The sequence below is a fragment of the Gopherus flavomarginatus genome, chromosome 7 (assembly GCF_025201925.1).
Source record: "Gopherus flavomarginatus isolate rGopFla2 chromosome 7, rGopFla2.mat.asm, whole genome shotgun sequence".
Lineage (NCBI taxonomy): Eukaryota > Metazoa > Chordata > Testudines > Testudinidae > Gopherus > Gopherus flavomarginatus.
In genome coordinates, this window is record NC_066623.1 from 31,565,693 (window position 1) to 31,590,671 (window position 24,979).

The window sequence follows — 24,979 nt, forward strand, 5'->3', positions numbered from 1 at the left end:
GTGGTGATTGGATATCTAACATAGTGAATGCCATTGAAAATGAGGTAGGATCAGAAGAGGCTAAAATAAGGAAAGAACAAGTTAAAAATTACTTGGACAAATTGGATCTCTTCAAGTCACCAGGGCCTGATGAAATGCATCCTAGAATACTCAAGGAGCTGACTGAGGAGATATCTGAGCCATTAGTGATTATCTTTGAGAAGTCATGGAAGATGGGAGAGATTCCAGAAGACTGGAAAAGAGGCAAATATAGTGCTCATTGATAAAAAGGGAAATAAAGACAACCCAGGAAATTACAGACCAGTCAGCTTAACTTCTGTATCCGGAAAGATAATGGGGCAAATCATTAAGCAATCAATTTGCAAACTTCTAAAAGATAATAAGGTGATAATTAACAGTCACCATGGCTTTCTTTGGCAGGGTAACAAGCCTTGTGGATGGGGGGAAGCAGTAGACGTGGTATATCTTGACTTTAGTAAAGCCTTTGATACTGTCTTACATGACCTTCTCATAAACAAACTAGGGAAATCCATCCTAGATGGAACTACTATAAGGTGGTTCAAAATTGGTTGGAAACCCATTCCCAGAGAGTAGTTATCAGTGGTTCACAGTCAGGCTGGAAGGGCATAACAAGAGGGGTCCTTCAGGGATCAGTTCTGGGTCTGGTTCTGTTCAATATCTTCATCAATGATTTAGATAATGGCATACAGAGTACACTTATAAAGTTTGCAGATGATACCAAGCTGGCAGAAGTTGCAAGTGCTTTGGAGGGTAGGATTAAAATTCAAAATGATCTGAACAAACTGGAGAAATGGTCTGAAGTAAATAGGATGAAATTCAATAAGAACAAATGCAAAGTACTTCATTTAGGATGGAACAATCAGTTGCACACATACAAAATGGGAATGACTGCCCAGAAAGGAGCACTGCAGAAAGGAATCTGGGGGTCATAGTGGACCACAAGCTAAATCTGAGTCAACAATGTAATGCTGTTTCAAAAAAAGTAAACATCATTCTGGCATGTATTAGCAGGAGTGTTGTAAGCAAGACACAAGAAGTAATTCTTCCACTCTACTCTATGTTGATTAGGCCTCAACTGGAGTATTGTGTCCAGTTGTGGGCACCACATTTCATGAAAGATATGGACAAATTGGAGAGTCCAGAGATGAGCGACTAAAATGATGATGAAAGGTCTAGAAAACATGATCTATGAGGGAAGATTGAAAAAATTGGTTTTGTTTAGTCTGGAAAAGAAAAGATCGAGAGGGGACATGATACAGTTTTCAAGTATGTAAAAGGTTGTTACAAGGAAGAGGAAGAAAAATTGCTTTTCTTAACCTCTGAGGATAGGACAAGAAGCAATGGGTTTAAATTGCAGCAAGGGAGATTTAGGTTGGACATTGGGAAAAACTTTCTAATTGTCAGGGTGGTTAAGCATTGGAATAAATTGCCTCGGAGTTTGTGGAATCTCCATCCTTGGAGATTTTTAAGAACAGGTTAGACAAACACTTGTCAGGAATGGTCTAGATAATTAGTCATGGCACCAGTGCAGGGGACTGAACTAGATGACCTCTCGAGGTCCCTTCCAGTTCTGATTCTATGATATAACACATGGGAGCAGCCTTCAAATATGTATAAACAGGATGAGGATGATCGTTCTCCATGTTTGAGCCAATTACTTCCTGTCATACCCTCGATCTGCAACAAGGAAGATGGTTTTAATATTAGAAAAAAAGTTCTAATTTTAAGAACAGGTAAGTTCAGGAATATGTTGCCATGGGAAGCCTGTCACTGGAGGATTTTAAGAACAGATTGGTCAAATATCTGTCTAGGTGACCCCAAACTTATCTCAGTGCAGAGGGTGGGACTAGATGACCTCTTGAGATCCTATCTAGCCCTAAGTTTCTCTGATTGTACAAGGCTTCCTATGTAGCTCATCATCTCATTCCTCTGGTCATGCGGACATATAGTATACAGGGCACTGTTTCCCCTGCGGGAAACTGATAGGAAAGCAGAGGACAGGTACAGTAGGGGAATCTATGGCCTGGTCTACACTACTTGTTTAAACCGAATTTAGCAGCACTAAACCGATTTAACCCTGCACCCGTCCATACACCGAAGCCCCGATATAAAGGGCTCTTTAAACCAATTTCTGTACTCCTCCATGACGGGGGACGTAGCACTGAAATCAGTATTGCCATGTCGGATTAGGGTTAGTGTGGCCGCAAATCGACGGTATTGGCCTCCGGGCAGTATCCCACAATGCACCACTGTGACCTCTCTGGAAAGCAATCTGCACTCAGATGCCCTGGCCAGGTAGACAGGAAAAGCCCCGCGAACTTTTGAATTTCATTTCCTGTTTGCCCAGCGTGGAGCTCTGATCAGCACAGGTGGCGATGCAGTCCCAAATCCAAAAAGAGCTCCAGCATGGACCGTACGGGAGATACTGGATCTGATCGCTGTATGGGGAGACAAAGCTGTTCTATCAGAGCTCCGTTACAGAAGACGAAATGAAAAGCATTTGAAAAAATCTCCAGGCTATGATACAGAGTTCACAGCACAGTGCTGTGTGACAAGCGTAACGGAAAGCCAAAGAATCAAATGGATGCTCATGGAGGGAGGGAGGGGGTACTGAGGACTCCGGCTATCCCACAGTCCCCACAGTCTCCGAAAAGTATTTGCATTCTTGGTTGAGCTCCCAATGCCTGAAGAGTAAAAAACATTGTCCGGGGTGTTTCAGGGTATATGTCGTCAATTTACACCCTTCCCCCCCCCCGAAAGAAAAGGGAAAAAAATCGTTTCTCGCCTTTTTTCAATGTCACCTTATGTCTACTGCATGCTGCTGGTAGACAGGGTGCTGCAGCGCTAAACATCAGCATCCCCTTCCCGGTGGCAGATGGTGCAATATGACTGATATCCGTCTTCATCATCAGCCCGGGAGTGCTCCTGGCTGGCCTCGGTGAGGTCGGCCGGGGGCGTCTGGGTAAGAATGGGAATAACTCCCGGTCATTCCCGGCAGATGGTACAAAACGGCTGGTAACCATCCTCATCATAGCAACTGGAGGCTGAGCTCCATCAGCCCCTCCCCCTTCATGTCTAAAGAAAAGATTCTGTACTTCCTGGACTATGACAGCAGCGGGAGGCTGTGCTCCTTTCACCCCTCACCCTTTAATGTCCTGCCTGGACTGTCATAGCAGCTGGAGGCTGCCTCCTCCTCATTTTATCTCACTAAAAAGTCAGTGTTTCTTATTCCGGCATTCTTTATTACTTCATCACACAAATAGGGGGACACTGCCATGGTAGCCCAGCAGGGTTGGGGGAGGAGGGAAGCAACAGGTGGGGTTGATGCAGGGGCACCCGCTAGAATGGCATGCAGCTCATCATTTCTGTGGGATCTCTGGGGCTCTGACACGGAGCGGCTGTGCTCTCTGGTTCTCTAGTACACTTGCCCCATATTCTAGGCAGGACTGACTCTATTTTTAGACAAAACATAAAGAAGGGAATGACCAGGGGAGTAATTCCCATTTTTGTCCATGCGCCCCCGGCCGACCTCAGCGAGGCCAGCCAGGAGAACCCATGACAGCAGCAGATGGTACAAAATGACTGATCACCGTCATCTCATTGCCAATTTACAATGGCAGATGGTGCAATAAGGATGGTAACTGTCTCTGCTACCTTGCAAAGGCAAATGAATGCTGCTGCGTAGCACTGCAATACCGCGTCTGTCAGCAGCATCCAGTACACATACGGTGACAGTGACAAGGCAAAACAGGCTCCATGGTTGCCATGCTATGGCGTCTGCCAGGGCAATCCAGGGAAAAAGAAGGTGCAAAATGATTGTCTGCCATTGCTTTCACGGAGGAAGGATTGAGTGACGACGTTTACCCAGAATCATCCGCGACACTGTTTTTGCATTGGGATCTCAACCCAGAATTCCAATGGGTGAAGGAGACTGCAGGAACTATGGGATAGCTACGGGATAGCTACCCACAGTGCAACGCTCCAGAAATCGACGATAGCCTTGGTACATGGACGCACATCGCCGAATTAATGTGCTTAGTGTGGCTGTGTGCACTCGACTTTATACAATCTGTTTTACAAAACCAGTTTATGTAAAATCAGAATAATCCCGTAGTGTAGACACAGCCTATGAGTAGGACGAGAGGTGAAACTGAATAATCCAGAGGAGAGTTTGGCCCCTGCTACCTGCAGTCTCTTATGTTGGTCTCTCTCAAGTCAAACTGCTTCATTATAAATGGTAGGATATTACAAATGCTGCCAAAAATTCCCCCCTCAGACTCTAAATACATGATGGATTACTTAGGTCACCTTCACAACACTGTATTTGGTACAGAAATCCTACTCTGATACTTACTTTTCATTGTGGTCTTGTTCCCTGAGATGATGATTGAAGAAACAGGAAAAACTAAATCATACCTTCCTCTAGAACCGGGGAATAACTGCCTAATTTCATAGTGTAGAAGCATCCTTAGAACTGAATTAATTTCTACCTGTCTTTCCTTGGCTGAATGGATCACATGCTGCTTTGAGCCATCTCCCATTGATGCTAATGTGTCCTTTCACTGACACTGATCAGTGGAACATTTGCTTCTAAACAGTAGGTCAGAGTGGGGGAAGGTTGCTCTACTGGCTAGGGCACTGGCCTGGAACTAAGAAGCCCCACATTCAGCTCCCTGCTCTGCCCTGTACTTCCTGTGACACCTTGGGCAAGTGCCGTAGACTCTCTGTACCTCAGTTCCCTATCTGTAAAATGGGGACAAAGCACTGCCCTAAATCAGAGGCATCCTCCTAGAATACAAACATCAAAGATTGTGAGGCAATCAGATATCCCACTAATGGGGGACATATAAGTAACAATGGTAGAGAATATCAGAGAGGTAACCGTGTTAGTCTGGATATGTAAAAGCAGCAAAGAGTCCTGTGGCACCTTATAGACTAACAGACATATTAGAGCATGAGCTTTCGTGGGTGAATGCCCACTTCATCAGATGCATGTCAGAAGATGCATGATAGAGAGGCATAGATAGATCTGAAGTAATTGCTTTTGATCTCCTTTGTTTTAAAAGCCAGAAAAGATTTTACACCATTTAAGATGCCACTCAGGCCTGCCTATGGTATTGGCAATCAGAGTTGATTATAATCTACAAGATCTGATTTGGCATTAAAATGACTAGAGTTTCTTGCGTCCTTGCAAGATGGAGATTTAGAGTGTGGGGAAAGGGTGGGGGGAAGAGGAACTATGGGATTATTTTTAATTTTTATTGTTTGCATAGTCTACTAGGCATTTTTTACAAACAAGTAAGAAGGCAAGGCCACAAGGGATTTGTAATCCAAACAGACAACAAACCAATGAAGTTAGAGTGAAAGAAAGCAATGGAAAGCATTATGACTGAATTACAGAAAATGTAGGTCTGGAAGGGACCTTAAGAGGTCATCTAGTCCATCATCCCATTCTGAGGCAGGGATTCCATAATGTCCCTTGGTTACATATTCTGGTATTTACCTATCCTTCCAGTTGGAACAATTTTCTTCATATCTAACCCAAATCTCCTTTTTTGCTGCAGATTGAGCTGATTACTTCTTGTCCTACTTTCAGGCATATAGAGAACAACTGATCACTGTCCTCTTTATAACAGCCCTTAACATATTTGAAGAATATCAGGTCACTGCTGTCTTCTTTACTCAAGACTAAACATGCCCAGTCTATTTAACCTTTCTTCAGAGATCAGATTTTTCTAAAACGTTGCTCTTTTCTAAACTCTCTCCAATTTGTCCACATCTTTCTTAAAATATTGGACACAATACCCTCAGATGAGGTCTGACCAGTGCCAAGTACATCAGAACAACCAGCTCCCATGTTTTACATACAACACTCCTGTTAATACATCCCAAATGATATTGGCCTTTCTTACAACAATACCACATTGTTGGCTCATATTCAATTTTGCTCCAGTATATTCCCCTAGATACTTTCTGCAGTATTTCTGCCTAGCCAGTTATTTCCCATTTTTGTATCTGTGCATGTGATTTTTTTTTTCCTTTCTAAGTGTAGTACTTTACACTTCTCTGTTAAATTTCATCTGGTTGATTTTTTACCAATTTTCCAATCTATCAAGATCCTTTCAATTTCTAATCCTGTCCTCCAACATGCTTGCAATCCTTCCCAGCAAATTTTATAAATATACTCTCCACTCCATTATCCAACTCATAATGAAAACATTAAATAGTACTGGGTACAGGACTGACCCTTATGGGAACTCACTAGATAGGATCTCTCAGTCTGACAATAAAGCTTTGATAACGATAGAGTGAATATGATTTTTTGGCTAGTTGTGCACACACTTTATAGCAGTTTCATCTAAACCACATTTCCCTAGTTTGAGAACGTTAGTAAGGATTTTGACACGGTCCCACCTAAAATCAAGATATATCAAATCAACTGCATCCCCCTATCCACTAGGCCAGTAATCCTGTCAAAGAAAGAAATTAGGTTTGTTTGGCACGATTTGCTCTTGACAAATCCATGTTGGCTATTGCTTATCACCCAGTTATCCTCCAAGTGCTTACAAATTGATTATTTAATAATTTGTTCCAGTATCTTTCCAGGTATCAGTTAGGCTGACTGGTGTATAATTCTGTGGGTCTTCTTTGTTCCCCTTTTTAAAGATATGTACTATGTTTGCCCTTCTCCTGTCCACTGAACATCTGTCCTCTAGGAGTTCTCAAAGATAATGACTAATGATTCTGAAATTGCTTCGGCTAGTTCCTTAAGTACCCAAAGGAGTTTTTCATCAGGCCCTGCTGACTGGAAACAGCTATCTCATCTAAGTATTCTTTAATTTGTTTTCTATCCTAATATTAATTTCTACCCCGTTAATATTAATTGTGTTATGTTTTTGGTCACAATTAAACTTTTAGTGAAAACTGAAGCAAAATAGGTATTAAACACCTCAGCCTTCTTGTTATGGTCCATTATTAGCTCTTTCCATGCGAAGTAGTGGACTTGCACTTTCCTTCATCCTTCTCTTGTTCCTAATGTATTTAAAGAATCTCTACTTATTGTCTTTTATGTCTCTTGCCATATGTAACTTATTTTGCACCTTAGCCTCAGTTTGTGCCTATTTGCTTTGTGCTATTCTTTTCTACTCATCCTTAGTAATTTTTTCATGTTTCCACTTTTTATAGGATTCCTTTTTGATTTGTAGATCATTAAAGAGCTCTTGCTGCAGCAATATTGGACGTTGTTCTTCATGTTTTTCCTTCACATCAGAATCATTTGCTGTTGTGCAGCACAGACAGCTGCAGCAGCACAGGAGCCAGCAAACAGAGCTGTAAACAGGGGAGTTTGAGTTTGAGTTCTGTTGGAGAAGAGGTTGGATTTAGGTGGGAAGCCTATGACAGATACAAAGGCGGCAATGGTAGTGACCCAAGCAGTGGAAGACACAAGGGAGACTATGCCAGGCTGGGAAAGACGCTTAAGGAAATTGAGGCTCAGGTGACTTTCAGTGGGATTCTGCTTGTTCCTAGAAAAGGGCAACAAAGGTGTGAAAAGATTATGATGATCAACAGATGTCTTGGGCAGTGGTGCTATAAGAAGGGCTTTGGGATGTATGGCCACTCAGAGGCATTCATGGACAGAGTATTGTTCTCTCGGGATGGACTGCACCTGAGTAGGGAGGGAAATAGATTTCTAGGATGGAGGCTGGCACAACTGATTAAGAAAGCTTTAAACTAGGAATTGGGGGGGAGATGGTTAGGAGACATCCAGGTAGTCTCCATGCTCAATTTTAATATTGAGAGGGAAGAAAATGAAGTAAGAAAGGATACAGGTGTGGGTATGTGAATGGACATACGGAGGAAGGGTAGTATAGATACTAGTCTAATGGGTGATACTGGTGGTAGAATGTCTGGGCCTAACTGGGTAAAGAATGTGAGTGAAGTCAAACAGCAAAAAATAAGATGTTTGTACACCAATGTGAGTAGCCTAGGTAACAAAATGGAGGAACTAGAGTTACTGGTGCAGGAAGTGAAACTGGATATTATAGGGATAACATAAACATGGTGGAATCATAGTCATGACTAGAGTACAGGTATTGAAGGGTATGTGCTGTTTAGGAAAGACAGAAATAAAGGCAAAGGTGGTGGAGTAGTATTGTATGTCAATGATGAGGTAGACTGTAAAGAAATAAGAAGGAATGGAATGGATAAGAGAGTCTGTCTGGGAAAAAATCACACTGGGGAACAAAGCTATTACAGCCTCCCCTGAGACAGTGCTTGGGGTGTGCTACAGACTTCCAGGATCTGATCTGGATATGGATAGAGACCTTTTAAATGTTTTTAATGAAGTAAATATTAATGGGTATTGTGTGATCATTGGAAACTTTAACTTCCCAGATATATAGAATAGAATATCAGGGTTGGAAGGGACCTCAGGAGGTCATCTAGTCCAACCCCCTACTCAAAGCAGGACCATACCCCAACAGATTTTTGCCCTAGACCCCTAACGATTGAACCCATCACCCTAGGTTTAACAGGCCAGTGCTCAAACCACTGAGCTATCTCATATAGACTGGAAGATAAGTGCTAGTAATAATAATAGGGCTCAGCTTTTCCTGGATGCAATAGCAGATGGATTCCTTCACTGAGTAGTTGCTGAACCAACAAGAGGAGATGCCATTTTAGATTTGGTTTTGGTGAGCAGTCAGGCCCTCATAGAAGAAATGGTTGTATGGGACAACCTTGGTTTGAGCAATCATGAGCTTATTCAGTTTAAACTAAAGGAAAGGATAAACAAAAATAGATCTGTGACTAGGGTTTTTTATTTCAAAAGGGCTAATTTTATAAAATTAAGGAAATTTAGTTAGGGAAGTGGATTGGACTGAAGAACTTTTGATCTAAAGGCAGAAGAGGCCTGGAATTACTTCAAGTCAAAGTTGCAGAAACTATCAAAAGCCTGCATTCCAAGAAAGGGGAAAAAAAATATTGGCAGGAATTTTAGACCAAGCCGGATGAGCAAGTATCTCAGAGAGGTGATTAAGAAAAAGCAGAAAACCTACAAGGAATGGAAGATGGGGATAATCAGCATGGAAAGCTAACTTATTGAGGTCAGAATATGTATGGATAAAGTGAGACAGGCCAAATGCCATGTAGAGTTGGACCTTGCAAAGGGAATTAAAACCAATAATAAAAGGTTCTATAGCCATATAAATAAGAAGAAAACAAAGAAGTGGGACCGCTAAACATAGAGGATGGAGTGGAAGTTAAAGAATCAAGGCATGGCCCAATATCTAACCAATACTTTGCCTCAGTCTTTAATGAGGCTAATGAGGAGCTTAGGGATAATGGTAGGATGACAAATTGGAATGAGGATATGCAGGTAGATATTACTACATCCGAGGTAGAAACCAAACTCGAACAGTTTAATGGGACTAAATCAGGGGGAGGGCACAGATAATCTTCATCCAAGAATATTAAAGGAACTGGCACATGAAATTGCAACCCCATTAGCAAGAATTTTTAATGAATCTGTAAATTCAGGGGTTGTACCGTACGACTGGAGAATTGCTAATATGGTTCCTATTTTTAAGAAAGGGGGGAAAAAACATGATCCAGGTAACTACAGGCTTGTTAGTCTGACATCTGTAGTATGCAGGGTCTTGGGGAAAAAAATTTGAAGGAGAAAGTAGTTAAGGACATTGAGGTCAATGTTAATTGGGACAAAATACAACATGGTTTTACAAAAGTTAGATCATGTCAAACCAACCTGATCTCCTTTGAGAAGGTAAGATTTTTTTTTTAGACAAAGGAAAGGCCATGGATCTAATTTACCTCGATTTCAGTAAGGCATTTGATATGGTTCCACATGGAGAATTATTAGCTAAATTAGAAAAGATAGGGATGAATATGAAAATTGAAAGGTGGATAAGGAACTGGTTCAGGGGAGATGACAATGGGTCATACTGAAAGGTGAACTGTCAGGCTGCGGGGAGGTTACTAGTGGGGTTCCTCAAGGATTGGTTTTGGCACCAATCTTATTTGATATTTTTATTATTGCCCTTGGCACAAAAAGTGGGAGTGTGCTAATAAAGTTTGTGGATGACACGAAGCTGGGACGTATTGCCAATACAGAGAAGGACAGGGATATCATACAGGAAGATCTGGATGACCGTGTAAACTGGAGTAATAGTAATAGGATGAAATTCAATAGTGAAAAGCGTAAGGTCATTCATTTAGGGATTAATAACAAGATTTTTTGTTATAAGCTAAGGACACATCCGTTGGAAGTAACAGAAGCGAAGAAGGACCTCAGAGTACTGTTTGATCACAGGATGACTATGAGCCACCAATGTGATAAGGCCATGAAAAAAGCTAATGCACTCTTGGGATGCATCAGGCGAGGTATTTCCAGTAGAGATATGGAGGCATTAGTAATGTTATACCAGGCACTGGTGAGACCTCATCTGGAATACCATGTGCAATTCTGGTCTCCCATGTTTAAGAAGGATGAATTCAAACTGGAACAGGTACAGAGAAGGGCTACTAGGATGATCTGAGGAATGGAAAACCTGTCTTATGAAAGGAGACTCAAAGAGCATGGCTTGTTTAGCCTAACCAAAAGAACGTTGAGGGGAGATATGAATGCTTTCTATAAATATATCAGAGGAATAAATACCAGGGAGGGAGAGGAATTATTTAAGATCACTACCAATATGGTCACAAGAACAAATGGATATAAACTGACCATCAGGAAGTTTAGACTTTGAAATTAGATGAAGATTTCTAACCATCAGAGAAGTGAAGTTCTGGAACTGTCTCCCACGGGGACCATTGGGGGCAAAAGACACATCTGGCTTCAAGACTAAGTTTGACAAGTTTATGGAGGGGATGGTATGATGGGATAGCCTAATTTTGGCAATTAATTGATCTTTGACTTTTAGCGGTAAATATGCCCAATGGCCTGTGATGGGATGTTAGATGGGGTGGGATCTGATTTACTACAGAGAATTCTTTCCTGGGTGTCTGTCTGGTGGGTCTTGCCCACATGCTCAGGGTTTAACTGATCGCCATATTTGGGGTCGTGAAGGAATTTTCCTCCAGGGCAGATTGGCAGAGACTCTGGGAGTTTTTCACCTTCCTCTGCTGCATGGGACATAGGTCACTTGCTGCAGGATTCGCTGTACCTTGAAGTCTTTAAACCATGATTTGAGTACTTCAGTAGCTCAGACATAGGTTAGGGGTTTGATACAAGAGTGAGTGGGTGAAATTCTGTGGCCTGCGATGTGCAGGAGGTCAGACAAGATGATCATAATGGTTCCTTCTGTTCTTAGTCTATGATTCTATGATTACTTAATATTGCTTCTTTGAGAAACTCCTAGCTTTCCTGACCTCCTTCCATCCTGAGGTTTTCTTCCAATGGGACCTCATCTGCCATTTCCCCAAAATTTAACCTGCTTTTTCTTAACTCTGCTGTCCTTATTCTGTTGATTTCACTCCTTCTGTTACGAATCGTGTTAATTCTACAGTTTTTGTTTGGATTTATTATTTTCAAGCATTTTTAGCATCTACTTTACTCACTTCTCTGAGCTTGAGCACTGATGTTCACAGATCTTTTTCCACTGTTGCCAGATTCAAGTCCTTAGTGAACAGCAGCAAGTGATCATACAATACAAGTTTGCTCACATTCTATCACAGGTAAAGTCGACAAAGAAAACACAGTGGACATAATTTATCTTTTCAAAATCAATAAAGTTTTAGGGGGATCTGGCATAACTCCTCCATTTAGGTTGCCCATGTATATTACTCACATGAGACACTAATATATTTGTTTGTATATATCTCCATTACTTTTTTCAAGTCACTCCTAATGACCAATATTTGAAAGAGAATAATCCCAAAGCCCTAAATATAAAAAATATGTAATTTAAAAGAAAACAAAAGAAGATGAATGCAAGCCTAGGGGATCAACAGAACACATGAAAGGGAAAGATAATCAAATAACAGAAAACTATTTATTTCACGAGACCAAAAGAATGAGGGGTATCTTACAGAACAGACATAGAAACTCTTATCTTTCATGGTGAAGTCTTGCAAACAGCAGAACTCAGTGCTACTCAGTGTTAATTTAATGCAAATATAATTTTAATCAATAACTTGCTATGATGGATGGAAAATATATAAATTGGTTCAAATTACCCACAGCTGCACAGGAAAGCTGTTCCAGTCTTAAGTCTGATTTATCTTTAATGGGTATCTAAACATGATGGGGCATGATGAAAAACATTCAAAAAGTAACTAGATTAGATGTAGTGTTCAATTTGACATATTTCACATGTTTTCAGGATGGAAGTCCTCTGTCCAACTGAGCAATGAAATCATACTCACTCAGCAGGTGGTACTTTCAAAAGCACTCAGCATTGGCCTAACTGCTTCCACTGGAGTCAGTAATGAGTTCTGTCATTAACCATGGGAGCAAGGTGAGGCCAATTAGAAAGATTTCTGAATATTTTCCCAATGGGTTTTTTAGTCTGTATCTAGTTATCTTCCACATAATGACAAATGCCATGTTTTCCTCACTTGTTATTTTTCTCTAAGAATGTGTCCTTTCCTTTCCTGAGATAACACAAACAGCTGGTCTCTAGATCAACATTTTAGAGGCCTCACTATCCATTTGCCCTGTGCTTGTCCAGGAGTTATATCTCCAACCCATGCAACATATCCATTTTGAAACATGAGATTTGGTTTGGATTTACTTACGGCACACTCAGTTTGGGAAATTTCTGAATATCATTTTCAGACATATTCTGCAACAGAAACACACATGGTATATGTTACAAAATTGTCCATGTGACAGCTTGGGAGATAAGGAAACTTTAATATTCTTTCATGTGTCAAAACATTATAATTAACAGGACTGCATGATAAGTAGAAAACGAATGAAGAACAGGTACAAACCTAAGCCGCTGTTCAGCATTTAGGATTCAATTCAACAAAATATTAAGCATGTGCCAAACTTTAAGCACTAACGTGAAGTCAATGGCACTACATATATGCTTAAATTTAGGTGTGTGCTTAGGTACCATGCTGTATTGTGTTGTAATTGGGTCTCTGCTGGTGCTATGCTGCTCAGTTGATACTGTTTTACTGTGAGATTTAAAATGTTGACCTGCTGCACCTAGGGGCAATGTATAAAAACCTTTCATCCAACAGCCTTTTCCCTGTAGCTTGTCATAGTTACTGGAATTATATTGAGCAAACAGGCAAAATTTCAAGCATACACAAGAATGCATTTCAAACTATAACCACGTGACCCAAAGGCTCATCCCATGGTCCCTAGGGAAATGTACAAGCAGCTTAAATCAAAACAAAGATGGACACACATTTTAATGAAAACATTCTCTATTAGTTCTTCTGCCTTCTCTCTCTCTCTCTCTGCTTTGCTAGATCTTGATCCTCACTTAATGTTGCCCTAGGGCTGGACATATCGAGCCCACTGGTTAATAAATCTCTGGTGTCAAGGAAGTGAAATTTCCTTTGAGATAATACATCCCATCTCTATGCACCAATTCACACAAAGTGGTGATCCACCTCCCCTTGAGATCTAATCCTGATGACAGACTTGAACTCCAAACACAGTTCATAGAGTCTACTGATGTCTTCACCCATGGCCATAACACTTCTGTTGGCAATACATGAATTCTCTGCTTCTCTCGGAGAGCTCTACAGAAAAAGGTGGGGGGGTTTCCCCAACATTTTTTTAAAAACCGTTGCCATTTCAAAAGCGCTGTGTATGTGCTTAAATGAAAAGATCTGTTCCTGGTTGTGGGAGGCAGAAGTGGGCAATGCTCTGTGGTTTTGACTCTCAAGAGTTCTGATTCAAATTGCATTCACACCTTTTTGTTCTGCAACGAGCCTGGGTTGGAAGGAACTCAAAAACTCCAGGTTGCACTCCTTTGAAATCACCCAGTTTCTCCAAGCTGCACAGCAAAATCATGAGAAACTGTAAACTTCACAATGTCAATATGAAACCATGAAAAGAGGGCCAGGTTTTCTCGACTGGGTCAGGAGTCTTATGCTGGCAACACACTCTGAAGCCAGGCAAGCTTTGCACTATGTTTTTTCAATGAAGGTTTTACACAGATATATTTGTTACCTGCCATGACCAGATGCTTAGCACAGTCCTAAGGGCACCATTGGTATCGTGTGTTTGGAGGACTCATTGAACCTGACGTAATAATCAGGGATAGCATACTGTGGGTTACACAAGGAAACTTTAATGTATGCAGGGGTTTAAGGCAAAAACTCATCATGTTTTGCACATTTTAGCTGACTTTTAATTTTTGAGTTTGTTTAGAAAATGGCTGATGGATTTTTTTTTTCATATACTTGCAATTAAAGAGCTAGCTTGTCCCTGGCCTAGCTCAAATGTGTGGGGGTGGGGAGGCGGGCACAAGGATCCTTGCCTTTGCTTCTTTGCACACCTTGTGCAAGGGCCAGTGACTGTCATAGAAATGGCTCCCTCCCCTACATTGTGCCAAAGGGGGTAAAGAGGAAGTGAGTGATGTCTTCCCCTCCCCCAAGGAGCTGGCCTCCTGCACCAGGAGAAGCAATTGTATCTTCCTGAAGTGCCCATCCCTCCCATCAGGTGCAGTTCCACGTTACCTCCAACAGGGTCCAGTGTCTCAGTGGCGTAATTTGGCTCAATACAATGAAAGTGAAAGATGTGAATGTTATATGTGCTTTTAAAAGCACATGGTAAACAACTTTAAAATGGCATTGTGGGATTCCATATATGAGTGTCAGCTTCAGACCATATCTGATCAGTTTTGAAAGTAAAAATGTGTTTTTAAACTGCCAGCTTTCAAAACTCCTCTTGGAACCTGAAAGTCAGGCTGGGATATTCCTGGCTCATCTTAGCAATAAGTGGTCTCTAATTAAACGTAGTAAACAGGGGCGGCTCCAGGCATCAGCACGCCAAGCGCGTGCTTGGGGCGGCAAGGCACGGGGGCGCTCTGCCGGTCGCTGCGAGGGCAGCAGGTAGGCTGCCTTCGGTGGCATGCCTGCGGAGGGTCCTCTGGTCCAGCAGCTTCGGTGGACCTCCTGCAGGCACACTGCCGAATCCACGGGACCGGGGACCTCCCGCAGGCGTGCTGCCAAAGGCAGCCTGCCTGCTGTGCTTGGGGCAGCAAAATACCTAGAGCCGCCCCTGGTGGTGAACAACTCTATTGAAGAATGTTCAGCCTAGAGCAGAATCAAGCTGCTGTCTCCAGAGGTGTCCTTGGCTCTGGAGAACTAACGTTAGTGAAATGTGGTGAAATATATATTTCTCTTAGGGAAACATCCTATAGAATCATAAAATTTAATGATACATTTAAACCAACCATTAGAACTCTATTAAAGGAATGTGGTTGTCAGTTAAATTCAGCAGCTTGGGTTAAAAATTCTGTAGGAAGAACATGTCTCTCCATTAAATTCTACAGAGTTTTAATTTCTAAATAATCCATTGATTTAATCCCTAATATACTCTGTAGGACTTTTCCATGCAGGTAGTCAGCAAAGTAAAAATCATTACTCAAACTAGGGAGTGGATTCATTGGGATGGCTCCATTTTTTCATTGTCATGTTGTTTGCGTGGCTTTGTGAGTGAACACGAAACCCACAAAAATTTATTCCGAACAGAATCGGGCTATCCAAATGTAATTTAGCAGTTTCTACATCTTACAAAAGTCACCCACAAAAATTTATTCCGAACAGAATCGGGCTATCCAAATGTAATTTAGCAGTTTCTACATCTTACAAAAGTCACTAGAAAACAATTACCCTAAAGAGAAGCAATTGATTTCTTACAAATTGCTCTGCAGGCTGGATTTTTCCTTGTCACTTCTTCCCCATTGTTATACTTGTGCTTTGCATTTGCAGTAAGCAGAATGTTTTTTAGTATACAATGGCCAAGTAGGCAAAAAGTTAAAAACAAACAAAAATTATATTGGGAGAAATGAGGAAGCAGCAGCTACTAGCCTGCCTAGTAGAGGTCAACCATTGAATCTGCTAGGCCATTTCTGTAGAAAAACATTCTAAACTGGTTATGTATCATAAGCACTTGGTAAACAATGCAAGAGTCAAAGATCCTTGGCCATGTAGGTATTTCAGAAATGACATTATGCTGCATGCCATGATCACTGAGGACTTCACAGTGACAGTGGAGCTAGAACTCAGATCCTCCTTTTCTTAAACACAGCTATCTCGTACAGCTGGTTAGGAGTTTTGCAAGGAAAAGGTTTTTCATTCATCACAAATCTTCTTGGGGCCAGAATGGAAAGAGTAGTTCTGATTCAGAGCAGGGGCTTGAACATGAGTTTCCCAAAGCCCAAATGAGTGCCTGGCATTCCAGATTCTCTTTATAGTCAGTGTCTTTCCATATCAAACCAGTCACTACAAGGTACCAAATTACATTTGGAGGAACAGACATTACTAACAGTGAATGTCTGTAGGTGTCACGTTCACTCACGTAGCCATACAAAGAACCCGGCGATGCAAAAATGATACTATGTTACTGAACAGATCCAGAGTTATGTTTCTTAATTTACAGACTTATCCTTATCCAACATTATAAGATATTTGGATTCTATATAAATTACTCTAACCACTGGACTATAAAGTTATTTATACAAAATGCAATAGCTTCAGCAGGAGCGACTGTGAGCCTAGTGGTTAGGGCATACACTTGGAAGATGATTCAGAGCAGGAATTTAAGCCTGGGGGCTCGTCTGCATGGTGTGTTAGTGCACACCAGCTGGGGTGTAAATTTTAGTGTACACAAGTGTGTTGTGCACTAAAACTTCCCTAATATGCATTGATATAGTCCCAGACTATATCAATGTGCACTAATGCATGCCAGCAGGCTCCACATTGACAGTTAGTGCACAACATGCTGGTACACATTAGAATTTACTCTGAAGCTGGTGTGCACTAACCATCAGGCTATTGCCTATTCTGGGTGGGTTTTTTTCCTGTGTATTTTTTTTTTAATGAAAGTTTGAAAGGTCTCAGTTTTGTTCTGATGCACACAACACACTTTTGAAATCTTGAAAATTTTCACAGGATAGGAAAAATGTTTCCTGCCTAACTCTAGTTCTAATGCTTGAGCTGAATAAAACCTATAATGTACAGTAGAGCAGTTTTCATTCTATCCAGCAGAAGGTGGTATCCTGGTGGAATACTCTTTCATTTTTAGCAGACATGTTTTGAATTGCAAAAATTCGATAGATTTTCAAAACTTGACATTTCAAACAAACAAAAAACAAGAAGCTGGGAAGAATTGTAATGAAATTTGTGGGAAATTTTCCCCTTAACTAATTACAGAGCTGGTCCATAATTAGAATTTTGAAGGGAAAAAATGCATTTTTCAGAGTGAAAAATTGTGAAATTATTTCCCTTTTTCTCAACTAGCTCTAGTTGTAGTCAGTTTATGACTTTGTGTACATATGTATATATCCTAACACTGATTTACAGGACTCTGTAATTCCACTTAATGACAGTGAGTAATTATTAGGCTAAAATCTCTGTGTGGTACAATGTATAAGGCACTGAGTGAGTTTCAGGAGACAGAAGTTCTATTCCTGGCTCTATCACTGACCTACTTTGGGTAAATCACTTCCCTTCTCTGTGCCTTAGTTTCCTTTCCTATCCTTTGTCTGCTTAGATTATAAACTCTTTGTGGCAGGGCTGTCACTAAGTCTTTGTGTGATGATTATCATATTGGGGCCTCTAATATACATAATTAAGGTACATTTCCCTAGAACACCAATGTTCAATACCCCCCATAGAGTGTAAATTTTTGTCTGCAATAAGGTTTTTAATAAGAGCCAGATCCTACCATCAGATCTGGGCTGTCCATCTCTGAAATTTGAAATAATGTATGCACTTAGGGGACTGAGAACAGCCCCCTTGTTTAATGACTGACCCATTAGGATTCTGCCATTTCTAGAGAGTCTAGATCTCATCCAGATAATTATGTTTATGATGGGATCAGATTTTCAACAGTAGAGACACCTAGGTAGATTATGTTGCTTGAGGAAAAAGCATGGCTCTCTAATGCCGCTCTTTTATGTGAGGGCAGTCACAATACATGTATAAAACTCTGTTTCTGCTAGCTAAAAACTGGGACCTGAATCCTGACTACCAGCAGGATCTGTGCATGCGAATATGCTAATATTCAAAGGACAAAATTAGGTTCTGATTCAAGGTTCACTTGCAAAGACCCACTGTGCTTTGCGAGTCCTGTGCTCTTTTCCATGAAAGACAAGGGCAGATTGTGCCTTAGGATCATTTCCAAATTGTGTTTTAAAGATAATTATGACATTTTTATCAAAATAAAAATGTCAACCTACATGCTGTCAATTGATGTGGAATTAAGACCAGATAATGATGGCTGTACAAATGAGAAATATGGGTTTGTTTGAGCTTGATGAATTGCAGGTATAAATCGAAGTATATCTATTAATTTCAGTGCAGCAGCACTGAATTATATCCCTGGTGAATCTGGTCTGTTGGTTGTGGTGATTTTAAATACTATTGATTATACATATGGTTTCAGTAAACAATCACTTTTTGTCCATAAGGGCTTAAAATGGCAGCCCTTGGCATAAATAGTCTCCAGCAGAGGGTTAGCTTTTACAGGCAAGTGGGTTGCACTGTTCTGCAAAGGTAGGTGGGGAAATCTGACAAGCTGTAGGTTACTGCTAATGCATGAAAAACAAGCATTTCCTATAAATGACCAGAAAGAAGGTAAGCAAATATTGCTGCTGTGAACCTTCACATTCTGTTTAAAAAAAACAATGTAAAATGGATTCAAGCTAAATGCAGCCATGGGGGTCCTGGTGTTCAGTGTCGATGTTTTAAAACAATGATCTTTGGTGTAAAACCAGGATGTCAATTTTAAGCCCAGATCCTTAAGAGTATGTAGGCATCTTACTCCCACTGACTTCCATAAGAGTTAAGTGCCTTTTTTGAATATCTGGGACTTAATATGTAAGCAACTGTGTAGAGGCACAAAGAACACAAGGAATGTCCTTAATTGCAAACCCAAGGGCAGGCCAAGTGATGATTATATTGTGAATATGGAATTTTATTGTTGCACTTACCAAAAACCTTTGTCCACTTATGCTGTGTTTTCTGACGACTTTTTCACAGTCTTTATACTTTAACTGTGAATGGAGAGAAAAAGATTGTTGTTACACACTTGGTTAAATCTAAGATTAAGGTTAAGGCTTCAATTCGGCAAAGGATTTATTCACAAGCTTAGCTTTAAGCATATGATTCCGTCCCAAAGCAATCTAGCATATCTTGAAGTCTACACAACCTTGTCTAGAGATTTTAGCTAGACTGTATTAGCTATATTTGTGTCGTAAATAAGACAAAGCTATCAGGGCCAGGCAGAATTGCAGCCCCTATCCTCTGCTGCACCTGCTTGCATGGTGCAGATCTAGGCTGCCCCTTACTATGGCCAACACACCTGGCCCCTTATTTGTGTACTGATTTATTTTTCTTGAGAAATGTATGAAAAGGCCCCGTCAGACAATCTCTGCACACATTTTAAAAAAATACACCACTCCTGCCCTTCCCTGAAAAGAAGCTGAACAAGTTCCCTGCAATCACCTTGTCCAACAAAAGCTTTGGAAAACAGATGAGCTTGACACTGCACTTTCAAACTGCAGGTATCTTGGACTTGTATGGCACAAAATGTTCAAAGCCAAGGGTACGGAGCAAGGGTGTCCTGCTCCCATCTACTAGACATTCAGCATTGTTATAGCGAACACATCTCCTCTAAACTGAAATGGCACACCTGTAACTTTGTACATGATCTGTTAACTTTCTTCTCTTCATTATTAAGATTATTGGCAATAAGGAGTTGTCTCGGGGTCCACCTAGAATGGGATGCCATTGTGGCAGTTGCATCCATGCACACAATGAAAACGCTGCCCTTGTCTCAAAGAGAGTGCAAATTATATATAAGACAGGGGATTCCAGGTTAACCAGCCAACAGATGGGGGCACAAGGTCACAGAGGATTATGATCATAATCCTCAGCAGTTGCAGCTGCCTAGCTATTGTTGAGCGTTTTGTAGGCATCATGGAAGAGGAGTATTTCAGGCAAGATTTGAAAGAGGAGAATGTAGTGGCTTTGTGGATATTTACAGAGAGCTCCTTAAACCTTGTGTTTGAACATACCTAGGATAACATGAGAGCACAGCATTAGATTTTACATGTCCAAAGAGTTAATGCTCAGTTTTAGTTACAGAAGATAGGAGGCTTTCCACTGACTTCAATGGACTCTGGATCAGGTCCAGAGCTGCTAAAGCTTAGATTGGGGGAGCACAAAGGTGGCTTTTTACTGCCTTTGCACACTCCAAACCATAATTTAGCTAGGAGCTTGTCTGGACTGTAGTAGTCTGCTTTCCATAGCCACTTATTCTGCCCTATGCCACTAGGAGGTCACTCTGGCACTGGGGGAATTCCCCAGGGAGCATTCTATCTCCTTTATACGGCTCCAGAACAGGGAACATGATCTAAGCTTGTAACTGTACTGTTTTAAGGGCTGATCTTGAAAACACTTATTCATATGAAAAACTTTACTTGCATCAGCAGGCTCCATTTACTCATGTATTTGCAGCAACGGACCCTAACCCTGGAAAGCATTTTGGGATTCAGCTTGTATTAAAGACTTCGTACAAATGAAGGACCCAATTCTACAAATATTTCCTCCCTGGCATAGTACTTACTACCATGACACTGGCTGCAATGTGGTAGTAAGTGCCATACCTGGTAGGAAGTGTTTTGTATGACCGGGACCTAAGCTGGTTTTCTTTATGATTTTACCAGTGGCTGAAAATTCTATTTTCTGGTTTTAAGTGAGTTTAGAAATTTACAGTTGTGAACTTTTCTTCCTTTTTCTCAAAGTCTGAGAAATTAGTTGTGAATGGTGGCCCTTTATCGCTTCCTTCTGAACACAGAATGTTTTGGGGAAAGCCTTTTAGTTTAATAGTCCTATTGATTAAAAGCTTTAAATGTGGTAGAGTTACGGAGTCAGGAGACCTGAATCTCTTTCTGTTGACCTACACTGTGTGTGGACATTTACACTGGAGGAAGTGATTTTATCTGGATTTGGGATTGCTCAGAGCCTTTGAAAATCCTCCCCATGGTATCTCCATTTTGGCAGAGAAAATTAGTGGCTGCTTTTGAAAAAGTGGATCTCAACCTTTGGAACTCACTGCTGCAGGATATTTTGAGGTAAACATATGAGTAAGATTCAAAAGAAGATTTACACATTCCTAAGTATAACAAATAGCATCCTGAATTACAACTCTATATGATACAAATTGTGAGGGCTAATGAAAGAGGAGTATCCAGTGGTGAGGGCATAGGACTTGAGATACTTGGATTCAGATCCATGCTGAGAGTTTGTGTGACTTTGGGAAAGATCCTCTGCCTCAGTTCTCCATCTGAAGAAGAGAATGTCATTGAGGATTAATAAGCAAAAGAGTGTGAGGTTCTCCAGTACTACAGTCATGGGTGGCCATATAAGTATGAAGGATATGTATCATATCATTCCTTGCCCCTTAGAGAATATACTGATCAGTAATTCATACCAGGAACCCATTTCACCCCACTTGGTAGTTTCCAGTTAATGGTGATCTAAAACCCTGTGCACCAGTTAAAAAGTGTGTGTTCCTTATTAATCTTCTGAACTGGGATTTAAATAATGTAGTTCTCAATTACGATAAAATCTGTCTCATTTTAAGATATCTCAAGATCTTGGTTTCATTCTACTACACAGCTAAGCAGGAGCAAAACAGTTGGGACTACAGTACTGCAAAGTTGGCGGTTTCACTTCTCAGGCAATCCGGCAAACGTTTGCTTTGGCTTTGATCTGTGCATCTTTGCTACCCATGAACTTCACTTTGCATTTTGGTTTTGAACTTGTCCCAACTCCCCCAAATGAAACCCAGTGAAAGCTGTTGAAACCATGAATTTTGCATGATTTCAATACTAAATAATAAACTGGCCTAGGTTTCTTTGGCATTAGTCCCATATCCACTTGACACTGGTTTCCTGGAATGGATTAAAAGCCTTGGCAAACCTTTTGGTTTTAAATTTCCATATTGTAATGGAAGTTTTAGAATTTGTTGTGAACATGCACTATGGCCAGAGCGGAAACATATGGGAGGTATTGCTGATTATTTAAAAACCTGGGGGAAATTATGGAAAATATAAGTATAAGTGATTAGAGTTAAGATTCAGTAAAAATGAACCAAACTCAGCATTGACACACATCCCTTTGCAGTTTTCCTAGCATCAGTGAGGTTGCAGGGGGTAAATCAACACTGAGTTTTGCCTATTCTTTTAAATTTGTCATGCCCCTCCTCATGTGTAAAATCCTCCATTCTGCAAAATGAAATTTAAGAGCTCATCGGGGCTAAAGAGGTATCAAAAGGTGCGAAAGCCCCAGCAATGTCCAGGCTAGTGCATTAGGGGAAAAGCTACAGCAGGTTAAGGGGGGATGTGTAGGAAGCCTGATGAAACATCAACCTCCTAAGCAGGGGAGAAGAGATGAGGAAATGAGATGGGGAGGGTGAGGAAGAAGGTCAGTTGGGATCCTGAGGCAGGGGGAGGAAATGGGTAGCAGGATCTCTTTTTATTTAAATCTTCCCTCCAAAGAATGACTGTCACTATTTATATTATTATTGCCAAATGCTTTTAATTTCAAAGATGAGGTGTCAACATGGGCATTCTACAAATAGGAGCAGCTGCTAAGAGGTGGGGGAGGGATAATATTTTATACATTGTATTTATTTTGGAGGAAAGAATGTTTATCATTTCTCTCCCTCCATCTAGCCCTTTGCTATACCCTGGAGTAATTTTCCTTAGGCATAGATGCTGCCCTCAACCCTGTGGAATGTCGCAAGGAAGTATTTGGCACTGTTTATGTGAGTTCAGACAAAAAGTCATTTCAGGCCTCATTTTGGGGCTAGCATCGGAACTCAGTTCATCACGTCCCTTCAAAAGGCCTGATGTGGGCGTCCAAGGCTCGGATTTAAGCACCCAATGCTCATTGAATCTGAGCACCTAGCTCCCTTTTGAAAACCCCAACCCAGATACTGAAGAACTCTTTTGTGTGTGTCAACCTAAGCAAGTTTTCATAGCCCTTTTGCTCAAACATCCTTGTTCAAAAGATTGGAGCTTATGAGGTGATCTGTAGATTGAGAATCTGTTTTTTTCCTTCTACTAAAGACAAAGTACTGTAGATTCTAAACCAAGCCCTGACATATAACAAGCCTTTGTAACACTAATTAGGAAAGCAGTTCAGTCCAGATCAGAGATCATGTGTGCATCTTGATTAGTAAGGATCTTTAATTTTGAAAGTCACAGGAATTCTCATTGGAGAGGCCTTACAAGACCTGCATATAATGCTTTTCTACCTTAAAAATAGATTTAGAATCCTTAACTTTTACATATCCAAACCAAATGTTGCATCAGCAAGACATTAGTACCAAAGATAAGATGATTTTTCTGAGAAGCTATCACTTTCTCTTCCTATTGATTTAGAATACACTTTTCAGGATTCGTCAAGGGCTTCAGGATAGATATAATCCCTTTCTGAAGTGGCATCTGCTGTGATTATTCAGAAAGATAATTTGATATTATTTATGCAACACATTCTGCTCTTGGTGTAAAAGAATATTCTTTTTTTTAGCAGAGGTGTTAGTGACTTGCTACTCCATCGTACTAGGACAAAACACAGCAAAACTTACTTTTTTGAAGTAGTCTGCCAGGTCATCTGGGCTCCAAGCGACCACCACTGAGCGATAGGGAATGTTTTGTAAATCCATTTCAGCTCTTTTTTCCTAAGCAGTTACAGAATTTTCATGCCAGTAGTATTAATGAAACAGGCACAGCCATAGATTTCCTGCCTGTGGCTACTTGCAGCAAATTCAATAATCCACTTGCCTAAGAAATGTCCAGATCTTTTTGTTAAACCGTTTTGCTTTTTATTTCTGAGTTATGATGCAAGAATATCCAAGAGAGCAAGTGCTTCCTCTAAGTACAAAATGGTCTCTTCTCAGAAAACTTGTCAGCTATTCAGCCTCACCACTTCCTTTATCTGAATCTAAATAAGTAAACAAGGAAGCACGGCAACATGATTAAAGTATTCTGCCTACTGCATGTAACTGTAATCCTTATGAGCCCTATTTAACAGTATTTAAACTGGGGAGAGTGTTTGTTTACATGATATTTCCATGTAACTATTGGCAATATTTAGATAGACCGGTACATTGGCTGCATAGAATTTTGCGCATATGCACACATGCATGTGCATCTGTATTCCACCACCAAAAAAGTTGCTGGTTTTGAATTAAGTTTAATTACTTGCAAGTCTAGCTCGTTCAATCCCTGAAAACCAAGAAAATGCCGAGTTAAGAAAACTTTTAACATATCTCAGGGCCCCATATGTGATATTGATTCCTGACACTGAAACTCTGCTTTACACTGCTAACATATAAAAATAATACAATGCACACGGATTCCTCGGGCTGCCACCCTTATGCAAACTTTTAGCAATGTCTGTGCAACATTCCCATGTATTTGCTGCAGTTTTTTGGTATAAGGAATATGCAAGATTAGTGCTAAGGTTTTGCTTTACAGTATATGCAGGAACTCAGATTTAACTATGGAGCTGCAGCCAGCACCTGCACAATACCCCATATGTAGATTGGAGATTTTGGCTAAATTTTTAGGTTTAAAAAACTGCACCCACGCCAAATTCCACCCTCCCAAAAAAACTTTGATTATATTTTCACTATTCCACCTCCCCATTTTTCATTAGATCTAGTGATAATAAATTCTAAACTATGGAACTGAGATAAATGAGAAAACCATGTAAAAAACCAGAGACCATAAATTAT

The 24,979-nt window shown here is 40.6% G+C and overlaps 1 protein-coding gene across 1 annotated transcript in view; it reads right to left on the bottom strand.

Annotated features, from left to right (window-relative positions):
- Positions 1-24,154, bottom strand: part of LCP2 (lymphocyte cytosolic protein 2) — a 58,651-nt gene extending 34,497 nt beyond the window's left edge. The window contains exons 1-3 of the mRNA XM_050962903.1: positions 23,828-24,154; positions 19,161-19,223; positions 12,775-12,821 (exon numbers count right to left, since the gene is read on the bottom strand). Coding sequence (XP_050818860.1) covers positions 12,775-12,821; positions 19,161-19,223; positions 23,828-23,905 — 188 coding nt within the window. The 5' untranslated portion in view covers positions 23,906-24,154. The remainder of the gene's footprint in view (positions 1-12,774; positions 12,822-19,160; positions 19,224-23,827) is intronic.
- Positions 24,155-24,979: the final 825 nt, after the last annotated feature.